The following is a 16,107-nucleotide window of genomic DNA, read 5'->3' on the forward strand; positions in this document are numbered from 1 at the left end:
AACAAGTCACGATCTTACTATCTGACACGGTGGGCTGGAGGGACCCAGCGGATGCCTTTTGTTTGAGGTGTCTGGGTTTAAACAACGGAGTAAACAGACCCACCTTGGGCCAGCAGGCTCACCAAGGGGGTGTTATGGGGACGGATGCTTGATGCATGATTGCTCCCTGTCTGCATTAGCGATTTATCTGAGGAACAAAATGCAACAATTATAAGTCTGTTATTGACTGAAAACATTTATATTTATTATTGCATTTAGTTTATGATAAAATCATTGTCCAATTTATGTTCAAACTCAATAGTCAGTCAACCATACATGAAAGCTGATGAATACAGTGAAATAAAACAACGTTACTGCACACCAAGCTGCCTTGTTGGAAACTGCCTATCCAGGATTTCACAAGGTCAGGCTCATTGTCTAGTAGTATTATCTAGCCATCGTATCTCTGGTGTCCTCCCCTTCCTTTACCTTCTGTTTTACCAACATGGAATACTGTTTTCTCTTGATGTGGACAATTTATCTGAGTTTCTCATAAGGCACAGCAGATGTCCAGGTATCTCCATTTCCTTATGTATTTGCTGTAGTTTATTATGGTCCACACTGTTGAGGGCTTTAGAGTAGTCAATAAAACACAGATAAATACATTTCTGGAAGTCTCTCAATTTCTCCATTATCCAGCGTAGGTTAGCAATATGCTCTCTGGTGCCTCTGCCTCTTCTAAAACCAGCTTGTACATCTGGCAGTTCGGGTTCCATATATTGCTGGAGTATTGCTTGCACAATCTTTAGAATTATCTTTCTAGCTTGTGAAAATGTTCTGTAATTTGAACAATGCTTTACAGTTCCCTTCTTGGGTATGGGGATAAAAACACATCTTAATCCAGCTTAAAGGTCATTGTTGTTTCTAATTTTTTCCCAGATCTTCTGGAAAATTGTATGCAACACATTTACAGCATCATCTTTTAGAGTTTTAAACAATTCAACCGGAGTCCTGTCACATCCTGCAGCCTTATTATTGGCAATGATTTCTATGGCCCATTCGACTTCACTTTCCAGAATGTCTGGCTCCAGATCGATGAGGGAGTCATTGCAGATGTCTTCGCTGTTGGATCTTTCTGCAATTCTTCTGAGTGTTCCTGCCAACTCCCTTTGATGTCCTTTGCTTCTGTGAGGTCCTTCCCTTCTTTGTCTTTTCCTATGCTCATTTTACATGAAATGTTCCTTTGATCTCCCTAACATTTAGCAAAAGTTCTCTTGTGTTTCTTTTTCCAATTCTGTTGGCTTCTTCAGCTTCAGTGCATCGCTCCTTTAAGAAAGTTTCCTTATATTTCCTTGCTATCATCTTGAACTCTGTGTTCAGTTGGAGGTCTTTGTTTCAATCTCCATTTGCTCCCTGAAATGTAGGAGAGTGAGCAGTGACCTTACAAATATGGTTTATATTATGAAGGGCAGAGTAACTGACTCACTCCTTTATTTGTGTAATTCAGGTCACTGCCAGCAGGTGGAGCTTTCTGCCACCCAGACGGCAGACAAGAAAACGACGATCAACCAACCTCAGTCAGACTCAGAATGGACACAGGTATGTTCACTGAGCTCATTCTCATTAAAACTCTGTCCTTATGGTGCACGTGTAGTCAAATTATCAATAGTTCAGAGGGATAAACTTGGGCGATAACTGGGCAAAAGAGTGCCAACAAACGGGGTCATTGTTCCACCTGTTAAAGCGACTTTGAGCACTGGAACAATTCACCAGGTCCAGCGCAGGGACCTAACAACCGGAAAGTTGAATCACTCTGCTCACCGCACAAATCTTCACCTGAGAGAAAGGAGAAGGAGCCCCTGAATAAGTTGGGAGTGGGTAACACTCAGACAGGAATACAACAGCGGGCAATGTAACAGTCGAGGGAACAGATAGAATTTCCGTCAGCATTCGGTACGCCCTGATGTGGGAAATGCCTCCGACAGCCAGTGAGAGAAACAGAAGTTGTTTTCTGTTTGGAAGGGCAATGGTGAATTCTCCCCAGATTAACGGGTTGTTGCACAATGGAGGTGAGGGGAGTTCCCGGTGATTGTTTTTCTGTGGCCGAGAAAGGACGTTATATTGAGGGAGGACGGGCTGGGTGCAGGAGACGGTGAACAAGAGAAATTGTACACAGGGAATCTGGGGCGGGGGGGGGGGGGGGGCTACTGAAGCAATGAAATGTCCTTGGCGAATAGGATTAAAGTAAAACAAAATAATAAGTGGAGAGGGCATCGTACAAAATGCTGGAGGAACTCAGCAGGTCCGGAAGCACCTACAGAGAAAAAAATAACCTTCAACGTTTCAGGCTGAGGATCTGTAAGTTGATTTCAAAGCTGTCTTGGGTACATAAAATGGAGTCAGCACCAGAGGAGCGTTGTTCTGGCTGAAGGTCTGTGACCAGCAGTGTTCGCAAGGATCACTGTTTCGCCATGCGTCGTGTGTGTGAATCAAACAGGTTAATCATATGATATACTGGGTGGACTTATTCGTTGATTTACAGAGTTGGAGGAGATGAATAAATTTGGGACTGTTTTCAAAGTGTTCAGCATCCAGTTAGAAATAGGAACAGAGAGTCACCATGTACAGTTTTGTATCAGTTTGTAACAGTTTTGTATCAGTTTTTATAGTAGAGGACACACAAAATATCCCAACACTGGATAGACAGGGGGCTCTAGGGGGAGAGAAGCTAACTACGATTCAAATCACCAAGGAAATGGTACTTGATAAATTAATGGGACTGAAGGTGGATAAATCCCCTGGACCGGATGGCTTGCGTCTTCGGGTCTTAAGGGAAGTGGCGGTCGGGATTGTGGATGCATTAGTGATAATTTTTCAAAACTCGCTGGACTCGGCAATGGTCCCGGCAGATTGGAAAAATGCTAACGTAAATCCTTTATTTAAAAAGGGCAATAGACAGAAGGCTGGGAATTATAGGCCAGTTAGCCTAACATCTGTGGTTGGCAAAATGTTGGAATCGATAATTAAGGAAACAGTAACAGGGCATTTGGATACACATAGCTTAATAGGACAAAGTCAGCATGGCTTTACAAAAGGGAAGTCACGTTTGACAAATTTGTTGGAGTTCTTTGAGGACATAACATATAGGGTAGATAAAGAAGAATCAGTGGATGTGTTGTATTTGGACTTCCAAAAGGCATTTGACAAGGTGCCACATCAATGATTATTACTTAAAGTAAAAAATCATGGGATTGAGGATAATATTCTGGCATGGGTGGAGGATTGGCTTTCTAACAGAAAACAGAGAGTTGGGATAAATGGTTTATTCTCAGACTGGCAGTTGGTGACTAGTGGTGTTCCGCAGGGGTCGGTGTTGGGACCCTAACTCTTTACAATCTATATTCATGATTTGGAGAAAGGGACTAAGTGCAACGTATCGAAGTTTGCTGATGACACAAAGATGGGAGGGAGTGTAATGAGTGCGGAGGACATTGAAACCCTGCAGGGGGACATAGATAGGCTGAGTGATTGGGCAGACATTTGGCAGATGAAATATAATACTGACAAGTGTGAGGTCTTTCACTTTGGCAGGAAAAATAATAGAGCAAGTTATTATCTAAATGGAGAGAAACTGGAAAGTGTTTCTGTGCAAAGGGATCTGGGGGTCCTGGTGCAGGAAACACAAAAAGTTAGTATGCAAGTGCAGCAGGTGGTCAAGAAGGCCAATGGAATGCTGGATTTTATTGCAAGGGGGATGGAGTATAAGAACAGGGAGGTCTTACTGCAGTTGTACCGGGTATTGGTGAGACCACACCTGCAGTACTGCGTGCAGTTCTGGTGTCCATATTTAAGAAAGGACATACTGGCTCTCGAGGCAGTGCAGAGAAGGTTCACTAGGTTAATTCCGGGGATGGGTGGGTTGATGTATGATGAGAGGTTGAGTAGATTGGGACTCTACTCATTGGAGATCCGAAGAATGAGAGGCGATCTTATTGAAACATATAGGATTGTGAAGGGGCTTGATCGGGTGGATGCTGGGAGAATGTTCCCAATGATGGGTGAAACTAGGACTAGGGGTCATAATCTTAAAATAATGGGATGCCATTCCAGGACTGAGATCCGGAGAAATTTCTTCACTCAGAGGGTAGTGGGGCTGTGGATTTTACTGCCCCAGATAGCTGTGGAAGCGAAAACACTCAATAAATTCAAAATGGAGATAGACACTTTCCAGGATAAAAATGGCATTAGGGGATACGGTGAGCAAGCAGGTAAGTGGACGTGAGGCTAGGTTTAGATCAGCCATGTGATCTCCTGGACCAGTTTTCGATAGCCTGGATGGGTCGGAGAGGTATTTTCCAGATTTTTTCTCCTCAATTGGCAAATTGTTTTTCTTTCCCCCGGGTGATCACATGGGTCTGGGCGGGATAAATAATAAAATAAAATGGTCGGCATGGTGCCCTGTTGGTTGGCTCTGTTGCCTTGTGGGATTCGGTGAAAACTAGAGTTAAGATTGGATCAGCCATGATCTTGTTGAATGGCGGAGCAGGCTTGAGGGGCCGATTAGCCTATTCCTGCTCCTATCTCTTATGTTCTTATGTTCCTATGTACAGATAATTCAGGCAAATGTGAGAAGTTGCATTTTGAGAGGTCAAATTCGCGAGCAATGTGCACGGTGAATGTTGGGACTGATAATAAGATTGATGTACTGTCGGGTCCTGTGATGGGTGTGCACAGCTCCCTGAAGGTGGCAACACAATTGGTAGTGTGCGAACGATGAGTTGAGGTATTTGTTAAAGTTAGACTGTAACTGGATACGCGTTGGTTAAGTGACAATTTCAGTATTGTGCACAAATCGAGAATGATGTGGAGGGTCTGTAGAGGGTGCAGACGAGTTTCACCACAAAAACCTGAGGTAACAGGTTTAAGTTTAGATGCTAAAGTTTAAAGGGGATTTAGGATGCATGTTTTCCACAGAGAGTGATCGGTGTCTGGAATGAGCTGCCGAGGGAGGGACTGGAAACAGATACTCAGCAGCGTCTGAGAGGTGTTTGAACTCATGAGTTGGCCGGGAACGGAGGGACATTGATCATGTTCCTGAAGATGGGATCGGTTTAAAATGGCATCGTGTCCGCTTACGCATGCTACACTCTACTATTTTATGTTCTATGACAGATCTGAACTCCGCCATCTCCGCCTTCCTGTCAAATTGTGAGGATCACCAACTGTTCCAGTTGACGAGTTTCTACATGGAGCGACTGGAGCAGGCGATTGAGCAGGGTGTGGAGGAAGTCGGTTTCATGCTAACTCATGATCATCATTTCAATGAGCGAGAGTATCACGTAAGTGGTTGGAACATAGGCTGAGTGTAGATTCTACTGAATCTAACACAGACCGACAGAACCGGTGTAACGGCACCTCTCGGCTGTGAAAATCCTGTAATGCCTGTGGTGAACATCAAGAAAAAAGTTTTCCTCTGCGAAAATCCGGAACCTTTATCCGGAACCAATACACGCCTCTCTCCAGTTTGCTGATCACATTCATTTATAGACAGATTAGGATACAGGCAATGATTGACTGGTGAATTTAGTGATGTAATACTCGACGGACATTGCAAGTGGACAGAGAACCACGTTACACCACTCTCTCTGACATTACACCATGTTCCCAATGTTCGACCTTAATGGCCATTCACCAATCTGTGCTCTTCTCATGACCCACGGGTTTCCCACAAATCAAATATATAGTGACTTATTTCTCAGCTCATTCTCAGTCTACCTTCAACCCCATTTTCAACTCAGGCAACACTGACTATCGTCTCTCATTTGAAATGCTGACCCTTTTTTGATCAATATCCCAACATGCCTCATGTTTCTGTTACCTTGTGACTTCCAATTTGAGTTTGTAATTACCACAGCATATACAGTTAACATGGGAAGTGCAACATTAGTGCCACTGAAAATATTCCAAGCATCTACAGCTAACATAGAATTACAAAGAAACAGCTTTCCAAATGGTCCTCGTGCTACTGGAGTGCGTTCACCTATTTCCACCCAGAATGAATATTAGTGAAGAGCCAGACACCATACTGAACACGACATTCCACGTGAGGCAGCTGACAATTTCAGTCCAAACTTCTTACTCAACATTATCACCAGTCGCCTTTGGTCTGTCACACATACACAATAGTCCTGAGTTTGCTGGCTGCTCCTCACTGCCAGTTTCCAGCTGTTGGCTGGCACTGGACCCCTCATGGAGCCTGGCAGTGAAGGGTGAAGCTGCTGCGGTTCACCAGGGATTACCCTGGCAAAAATCAACAGTGAACCGGCCATAGTTTCACCTAGTCATAGTCATCAAACCCTACAGTACAGCAACAGGCTCTTCTGCCCATCTAGCGCACACTGACCTATTATCTGCTTAGTCCCATTGATCTGAACCCGGACTGGAGACATCCAAAACTCCCCCATTGAATGAACGTATCCAAAATGATCTTAAGTAATCAACTCGAATGTACATCGACTAATTAAGATGGCAGCACGCTCCGCGCTCTTCAGCAACCTCTGAGTGAACAGGTTCCCCTTCACTTTGCCCTTCACCTGTCATCATTACCCTATGCTCTCCAATTCCAGTCCCACCCAACCTCAGTAATAAATGTATTTTCACACTAACTCTCTCTATAGCTTTTATAAATGTGTATATCTCTTTCACATCTCTCATGGTCCTCCTACATTCGATGGAGTAATGTCCTAACCTGTTCACACTTTCTCTATAGATCCTCAACTCCTGGTAACAATCTGTATTTTATTCTGCATTTGTTCAATCTTATTGATATCCTTCCGAGAGGTAGGTGTACACATTGCTTCAAATTAGCCTCTGCAACATCAGTTTCATAATATCCCAACTTCTGTATTCAATATTTTGATTTATGAAGCCCCATGTCCAAAAAGCTTTACAACGCCATCTAACTTCGATAACACTTTCAAGAAATTTTGGATCTGTATCACTGCAGGATCTCATCACACTTCCTACTCTTGTCATTGCTACCAGCGTGGACCAAGACCTGCTCATACTGCCCTTAAGACAGTTTCAGTGTCGATACAAGATATCACTGACCTTGGCAAGACACCATCCAAAAATCCTGTTCTCGTAAATAGAATCTCCAATCTGTTCTCCTGACATTGAACTCCCCCTGTCAGTGCAGCTCAGCACTTCTCATCCCTTCCAAGTCACAAAGCCAAACTCAGTGCCAGAGGCATAATCACTGTGGCTTTCCTCTGTGAGGCCATATTCCAAAACAGAAAGCCGTATACCTGTTATAGAGGGTTTTCTTCAGTGGCTGTCTATCCTCTTCTTACACATACCCCCGCCTCCCCCGCTGACATCACCCAGTTGCCTGTGTCCTGTTCCCTTACCCCGCTGACGTCACCCAGTTGCCTGTGTCCTTCGTCCAGCTCCCTCCCTGTACAGTCTGTCAGTCAACCTCAGCCCCCCGAGTGAACCCGGGTTCATCCAGCTCCATCTCCAGTTCCTCAGCACAGTCTGTAAGAAGCTGCAGCTGGATGAAATTCCCGAAAGTGCAGTTGTCAGGGACACTGGAGGTCTCCCTGTCTTGCCGCACCCAATAGGAAGAACATCCCACTATCCTGCCTGGCATTCCCACTGTTATAACCGTGAAAAAAAGAAAAGAAATATTACCCACCTAAATCCTCTGCCTCTCCTCACTGAGCCCTCCCTGACACGAAGTATCAATAATCTACTCTATCTCTGGCTCACTAACACTATGTCTGCTCCTTTTAAACCTTGCCAGATGGGTAAGTACTCTGCAATCTGTGGCATTCAGAAAGTCATGACTGACCACGCTAACTTCTTTTAAAATCTCTTTCCTGCAATGAAAACTTCAATGGCTCTTCAATCTTTGTCCTGCAAAATATGCTGGGTCAGTCCATGCTCAGGGTAGATTTGTACCCATCCCTCCACTCCTCAATATATTCCCCATTGTTCATTACAGAGCGTGACTGAGCTCGCGGAGAAGGGAAACCGAGTGGGCGCTTCCAAACTCCTCCTGGATCTAGTGATGGAGAAGGGCTCCGGGGCCCGGAAGGTGATGTGGGAATCCTTTGTGAAACAACATCACCACTTACCGAAGCTGAGCAGAATATTGGATGAAATACGGGAACGAGGTATGCTGAACAATACACTGTGTGTTAGAGATGTAAATGCTGATGAATTTACAGTATTACACAGAACAGACTTCATGCAGGTTAATCTGTTTGAACAGGTGACGGCCAGTTCGCCTACATGGACACTGAGCGGGGTTTATCTGAAGTGCCCAAGCATCTGAAAGGTAAGTGATGGAACGGAAATCTCAAAGTCTGTATTTTGCTCTGAGAGTCTGAAGACGTCTCTTTAGAGGCCTGTTTAGAGACTGTCAGAGTCTGGGAGACAGGTTTTTGTTGCTGTGGCTGAAGGACAGGAAGCAATTTGCATTTGTCACAACACCCGGCACCTTCCCGATCTCGGGATCTGTACCCAGAGGCCTCTATGAGTTTGATTAACAGACATTCCCGTCGGCCTCTGTCCTGTTGCAATCGCTGCACTGACCTCTCTGCCTATCTTTGTATCATCCGCAAACGTTGCCACAAATACATTTATTCCATCATCTAAATAATTGACAAACAATCTGAAAAACAATGGTCCCAATACCGATCCCTGAGGAACACCACCAGTCACTGGCAGCGGATCAGAAAAAGGCCCCTTTTATTCCCACCCGCTGTCTGCTGCCTGTCAGCAATTCCGCTCCACGTGCCGGTATCTTTCCTGTGACGCCATAGATTTTTATCTGGGTAAGCAGGTTCGTGTGCGGCACCTTATCAAATGCCTTCTGAAAATCCAAGTAAATGGCATCCACTGACTCTCCTTAGTCCAACCTGCTTCTTACTTCCAACTTGAAATCTAACAGAACCATTGCTAACCTATTTTGTCATTAGTCTCAAAGTACCTTGAAACTTCAACCTTAGTAAGAGACTCCAACTCTTTCCCATCGCTGAGGTTTGGCTAACTGGCCTATATTTTTTTCTTCTTTGCCTTCCTCCCTTCTTAAAGACTAGAGTGACAATGTCAATCTTCCAGTCCTCCGGGACCATGCCCAAATCAAGTGATTCTTCAAAGATCATGACCTATCCATCCGTCATCCCTTCAGCAACCTCTCTCAGATCTCTGGGATGTAGTCCAACTGGCCCAGGTGACTTTGCACCTTAAGAGATTTCAGTATGCTGAGAACTTTTTTCTTTTGAAATAGCAATGGCACTCACTCCTTACTGCCTGTCACTCGCAGACCACTGCATGTTGCTAGCGTCTTTCACAGTGAGGATATATGCAAAGCACACATTAAGCTATTCTGCCATTTGTTTGTCCACCATTACTATCTCACCGACATCATTTTCCAGTATCAACTCTCACCTCCCTTTTACTCTTTATATTCCTGAAAAAGGTGTTTATTATCCTGCTTTATATTACTGGCTTTTCTGCCCTCATATTTAATCTTTTTCCCTTCTTATCACTTTTTTAGTTGCCTTTTGTTGGATTTTAAAGGTTGTCTATTAATACAACTTTCCCTCATTTTTGTTATCTTGTACGCCCTTTCCTTGGCTTTTATGCAATCCTTAACTTCCTTTGTCACCCATGGTTGTCCACACGTGACACTTGAGAACTTCTTCCTCCATGGGCCGTATCCATCCTGCAACTTGAGACCTATTCCCAGAAGCTTCAGCCATCTCCGCTAGTATCCTTCTCCAATCTACGTGGGTAAGCTTCTCTCTCGTGCCTCTGTAATTCGCTTTATTCCATAGCAATACTGATACCATAAGTTATGCTTCTCCCCCTCAAACTGCAGTATAAATTCAATCATATTATGATCACTACCAGTTCTGTGTTCTTTTGCATTAAGCTCCCTTATAAGATCCGAGCTATTACATAACACCCAATCAAAGACAGAAATTTCCTGAGTAGTCTCAAGCACAAGCTGCTCTAAAACGCTCTCTCGTAGGTATTCAATAAATTCCCTCTCTTGTGATCCAACTCCTGAAGTTTTTTGGATTTTCTAATTCCCCGTGCATATTGAATTATGTCATCAACTTGATGACATGCCTTTCCCAGCTCCCTTTGCAATCTCAAACCCACACCTTCGCTACTATTTGCAGACCAATATAAGATTCCCATAAAGCTTTTTTAACCCCTGTAGTTTCTCATCTCCACCCTCAAAGATTCAACATTCTCTAACCCTATGTAACCTCATTATCAAGATGTGACTCCATCTTGAACCAACACAGCCACACCACCACCGACTATGCCTTCCTGCCTGTCTGTCGACAAGACGTTTATCCTTTAACATTAAGCTTCCAACTATGGTCTTCTTTCAGCCACGACTCAGTGATGCCCACAACAATCTCTAACTGCGCCAAGAGTTTGTCCACCTTATTCTAAATGATGCGTGCATTTAAATACAATGCGTTTAGTCCGGCATCTCCACCCTTTTGAATTTTGTCTATGCGGTACAATTTAACATTTTGCTCTGTCTGTATTTGAACCCATTCATTGGCTTGTCCACCCTAACATTCATGTTAAACCCATCATCTACTTGTAAAACTGCTGGTTCATCCAAAGCTTTATCGTCCTAGTTCCAGTCCCCCGGCCATTTCAGGTTAAAACACTCCCAACATCTCCAGTAAATCTGCCCGTAAGAATATTGGTCCTCATCGGATTCAAGTGCAACCCGTGCCTTTTGTACAGGTCCTACCTACCCCGTAAGTGGTCCCAATTATCTAGAAATCTGAATTCCTGCCCCCTGCTCCAAATGCTCTGCCACACATTTCTCTGCCACCTCATTCTATTCCTATTGCCACTGTCAGGTGGCACAGGCAGCAATCCTGAGATCACTACTTTTGAGGTCCTGTTCCTCAGCTTTTTTCCTAACCCCCTGTGTTCTGTTTTCCAGACCTCCTCCCTTTGCTTTTCCTATGTCGTTGTTACCAATGTTTGTTATGACTTCTGGCTGCTCAACCTCCCTTCTCAGGGTATTTTGAACGCGTTCAGGAACATTTCGGACAATGGCACCTGACAGGCAAAGTCCCATCGGTGTCCACAGAATCGCCGACCTGCCCTCCTGACTTCAGAGTTCCCCATTACCACTGCCATCCTCTTCAGCTTCCTGCTCTTCCACACATCATCGGGGAATTGCCTGGGTTCATGTACCAGCTCCTCGGAGAATTAGAGACTGTAGACCAGTGCGGGGTGTGTTACACCGTGACTGGCTCAGCCTGGAAAAGGAATCTGAAATTATGTTCCTTTTCTGTGGCTCAGTACTGACAGCTTAATCCTAAAGGAGTGTCAAGAACATGGGTTCCATTGTGAGAGAAGTAAAAGTCAGTAGAGCAAGTAAATGCCCCCCTCCTCCACTGTTACCCTCTGCGGGGTTGCACAGTTCAGCAGAAGCTGAGCAGTGAAAGCAGTGAAACCACCCACTCCACACAACACTCTCCTCTCCAGAATCACGTGTGCACTTGGTGCTCGCTGGAACACCGGGGAATCTGCTAACTACCAACAGAGGGGAGAGTGGAGCCTTTAACAGCGGATCTGAGTCAGATCAGAACTGTTTCTGGGCCGTCGTTCACTTTCAAACACTCTAATCTCTGATCAGGTGATTTCACCCAAACAGTGTTTTTAACGAGTATATGTTGTGAGCTCCATGTTCATCAGATCAGGCATTGACAACCTATTTCTGTCCATCCTAAGATGTTCGAAGGAAACACATGGAGACTCTGCGGACACAAACTGAAAAACTGAGAGTGAACACGATCCTGATGAGGGAGAAGGTGAAGGTTTTCCAGCTGGTTGATCGATACGCTGAGCTCACGGTCATTTCTACTGTTCGAGATCGGACACTGGTGGAACATGAGCTGCTGGCAAGAGGCAGAGACCACGAGGAGTGGAGAGAAAAAGATCTCCGTGGTAAGCTAGAAAAAATCCGGACTGATCAGTTATTCAAGAAGAGCTTTGTTCAAAAATTTAAAAGATCTATCTTTAGAAACAAATCCGGGATGTCCGCAGCAGTGGCCGGAGTCCCAGGGATCGGGAAAACAACAATGGTACAAAAGATTGTTTACGACTGGGCCGAGAGGAAGATATACCAACAATTCCAGTTTGTCTTCAGTTTCAAATTCCGGGATTTAAACACCATTAACTGCAGAATAAACCTGAAGGAACTGATTCTGCATCATTATCCCTACTTTGGGAATATCCTGAGAGAGGTCTGGAAACACACAGAGGGACTGCTGTTCATATTCGACGGATTGGATGAATTCAAGGACAAAATCAACTTTGTTGATGGTAGGACAGACACAGAATCACAGTACACAGATCCTGAATTCAAGTGCAAGGTGTCTGACATTGTGTGTAGTCTAATCCAGGGCAAGCTGCTCCCAGGGTGTTCAGTGCTGGTGACCACCCGTCCCACTGCGTTACATTTATTGGAAAAGGCAGATATCAGTGTCTGGGCTGAAATCCTGGGATTTGTTGGTGAGGAACGGAAGGAATATTTCATCAGGTATTTTGAAGATCAGACGGTGGCAGAAGCTGTTTTCAAACACGTGGAGGAGAATGAGATCCTGTACACCATGAGCTACAACCCCTCCTACTGCTGGATCCTTGCTCTGGCACTGGGTCCCTTCTTCACACAAAGAGTCAGGGACCCACAGCGTGTTCCGAAGACCATCACACAACTCTACTCCTACTATATTTACCACATCCTGAAAAACCATGGCCGTGAGATTGAGAACCCCCGTGATGTGTTACTCAGGGTTGGTCAGATGGCCTTCAGAGGAGTGTCCGAGAAGAAGATTGTGTTTACAGGTGGAGATTTGATCAACTACAATCTGCAGCCTTCCCAGTTCCTGTCCGGTTTCCTGATGGAGCTTTTGGAGAGAGAGGATTCTGCCCGGAGCGTGGTGTACACATTCCCACACCTCACCATCCAAGAGTTTGTAGCTGCAGTCGCACAATTCCTGATCCCAGATGGCAGAGATATCATGAAACTCCTCACTGAAGCCCACTGCATGAAGGATGGGCGGTTTGAGGTATTTCTCCGTTTTGTTGCTGGTCTCTCCAACCCAATGACAGCTCGGGGCCTGGAGGAGTTTCTGGGTCGATTTCCTCATCAAACGACCTGTCGGGTGATTGACTGGGTGAAGGAGGAGGTTAAACGCCGGAGTGGAAACACAGACAGTGAAGCTGGTAAAAGGAGCCTCCTGAACACATTGCACTACCTGTTTGAGTCTCAGAATCGTGGACTGGCTCAGGCAGCACTGGGATCTGTGGAAACGCTTTCATTCAGTGGAATGCCACTGACCCCGATTGACTGCGTGGTCCTGTCTCATGTCATCGGACTCTGTGATACAATAAATCATCTCGACCTGGCTCTCTGCCACATTCAGTGTGAAGGAATCCAGCGGCTGGGACCCGGGCTGCACAAGTGCCAGGAGTTGAGGTAACTTGGTTTGTCTCTCACTCTGAAACTGTCTCATTGTGTTGTTTCAATGTAAAGGAATTTTGGTAAATTTGTAGTAAATCAGATTGTGAAGAATTGTGACAAATGCCCAGGGGATCAGTCAGTAATTCCCCAAGGACAGGAGGGTTCTGTGGTTCCTTGTGAAGGGATGTTGGAGACTTCATCAGATCAGTGATCAATGACCATTGGTTTAATGGTAGTAAATCACAGGAATGACCGTGTTTCTCGCTGCCTGTGACACGTCCATTGACAATGTTCCTTCTCACTGTTACTGACACCCAGACCGACACTGACTGCAGCCGGTGGGTCAGAGATTCACACCACACAAGAGACCGTCAGCAGACTGTCCCAGTGAGAAGGAAAGAAATACCATTGTGAGATTGTCCTCCCACTGCCCTTCCCCGTGTGTGACTTTGCTCACTTCCAGATACGCAAAGAGCAAGGGCGCATCACCTCTGGGCCTCTGTTCAGACCCAACACACACGTACAAAAAATTTCTGCATCCTCTCGTCTTGTAGGATTATCGTTTACACTTGGAATCCTCCTGTGCGACCTCTCATCCCAATACCCCTTCCATTCTTTACAATCGCGCCCCCATCCCCATTCCTCCTGTGGGCTCTCTATTACTCTTTCCTCATCCTCCTGTGGGATCTCCCTTCCCCATCCCCTTCTTCCTGTGGGATCTCACTTCCCCATCCCCCTTCCTCCTGTGGTATCTCCCTTCCCCATCCCCTTCTTTCGGTGGGCTCTCTATTACTCTTTCCTCATCCTCCTGTGGGATGTCTTTTCCACACAACCCCACCCCCCCCTCCTGAGGGATCTCCCTTCCACATCCCCCTTCCTCCTGTGGGTTCTCTCTTCCCCATCCCCCTTCCTCCTGTGGGATCTCTCTTCCCCATAGAATAATAAAATCATAGAACACTACAGCACAAAAAGCAAGCCATTTAGACCTTCTAGTCTAAAAAACAAAACTTTATTCCGCTAGTCCCATTGACCTGCACCCAGTCCATAATGCTCCAGTCCTCCCCCATCCATGTATCTATCCAATTTATTCTTAAAACTTAAGAGTGAGTTCGCATTTTACACATCAGATGGCAGCTCATTCCACACCCTCACCTTTCTCTTAATGAAGAAGTTCCTCCTAATGCTCCCCCTAAACATTTCTCCTATCAGCCTGAAGTCATGTCTTCTCATATTTATCTCTCCTAATCTATGTGGAAAGAGCCTATTCACATTTACCCTGTCTATACCCTCAAAATTTTGTAAACCTCTATCAAATCTCCCCTCATTCTTCTATGCTCCAAGGAATAAAGTCCTAACCTGTTCAATCTTTCCTTGTAACTCAACTCCTGAAGACCTGGCAACATCCTAGTAAATCTTCTCTGCACTCTTTCAAACTTACTGATATCCTTCCTATAGTTAGGTGATCAGAACTGCACACAATACTCCAAATTTGGCTTCACCAATGTCTCATACAACCTCACCATAATATTCCAACTCCTATACTCATTACTTTTATTTATGAATGCCAGGGTGGCAAAAGCCTTTTTTACAACACTGTCCACCTGTGAAGCCACTTTCAGGGACTTATGTATCTGAACCCCCGGATCCCTCTGTTCCTCCGCACTCTTCAGTGCCCTACTGTTTATCGGGTATGTCGTACCTTGATTTGTCCTTCCAAAATGGAACACATCACACTTGTCTGCATTAAATTCCATCTGCCATTTTCTGGCCTATTCTTCCAGTTGGTCCAGATCCCTCTGCAAGCTTTGAAAGCCTTCCTCCCTGTCCACAACGCCTCTAACTTAGTGTCATCCGCAAACCTGCTGATCCAATTTATCACATTATCATCTAGATAATTGATACAGACTTCAAACAACGATGGTCCCAGCCCAGATCACTGAGACACACCAATAGTCACAGGCCTCCAGTCTGAGAAACAATCATCCACTACCACTCTCTGTCTTCTCCCACACAGCCAATTCGAATCCAGTTTACAACCTCTCCATGGATACCTAGTGTCTGGACCTTTAGAACTAACCTTTTATGTGGGACCTTGTCAGAGGCCTTACAAAAGTCAATGTAGACAACATCCACAGCCTTTCCTTCATATGCATTCTTGGTAACCTCCTCGAAAAACACTAAAGGATTCATTAAAAATGATCTACCACACACAAAGTCATGCTGACTATCTTTAATCAGCCCTTGGCTGTCAGAATCCTTGTATATCCGATCTCTCAGAACACCTTCCAATAATATACCTACTACTGATGTCAGGTTCACTGGGCTGTCCCATCTACGCACAGCTGTGATATTCCCCTGACTGGTAATGCCACTCCTCCCCCTTTCATCCCTCCCCCCATCACGTCTGTAACAATGGAAACATGGAACATGAAGCTGCCAGTCCTGCCCCTCCTGCAACCAAGTCTTACTAATAGCAATAATGTCGAAATCATCATGAGCCAATCCACAACCTAAACTCATCGCATGACCCTTATCCTCCTCCACCTCACTATCTGCTCTAACACTCTGGTTCCCCTCCCCCTGCAATCTAGTTTAAAACCCCCGGA

The 16,107-nt window shown here is 45.1% G+C and overlaps 1 protein-coding gene across 1 annotated transcript in view; it reads left to right on the forward strand.

Annotated features, from left to right (window-relative positions):
* Positions 1–16,107, forward strand: part of LOC132388068 (NACHT, LRR and PYD domains-containing protein 3-like) — a 54,678-nt gene that overhangs the window by 14,162 nt on the left and 24,409 nt on the right. The window contains exons 3-7 of the mRNA XM_059960427.1: positions 1,487–1,578; positions 5,152–5,318; positions 7,985–8,156; positions 8,255–8,320; positions 11,767–13,516. Coding sequence (XP_059816410.1) covers positions 1,569–1,578; positions 5,152–5,318; positions 7,985–8,156; positions 8,255–8,320; positions 11,767–13,516 — 2,165 coding nt within the window. The 5' untranslated portion in view covers positions 1,487–1,568. The remainder of the gene's footprint in view (positions 1–1,486; positions 1,579–5,151; positions 5,319–7,984; positions 8,157–8,254; positions 8,321–11,766; positions 13,517–16,107) is intronic.

This window comes from Hypanus sabinus, unplaced genomic scaffold (assembly GCF_030144855.1).
Source record: "Hypanus sabinus isolate sHypSab1 unplaced genomic scaffold, sHypSab1.hap1 scaffold_262, whole genome shotgun sequence".
Taxonomy (NCBI): domain Eukaryota; kingdom Metazoa; phylum Chordata; class Chondrichthyes; order Myliobatiformes; family Dasyatidae; genus Hypanus; species Hypanus sabinus.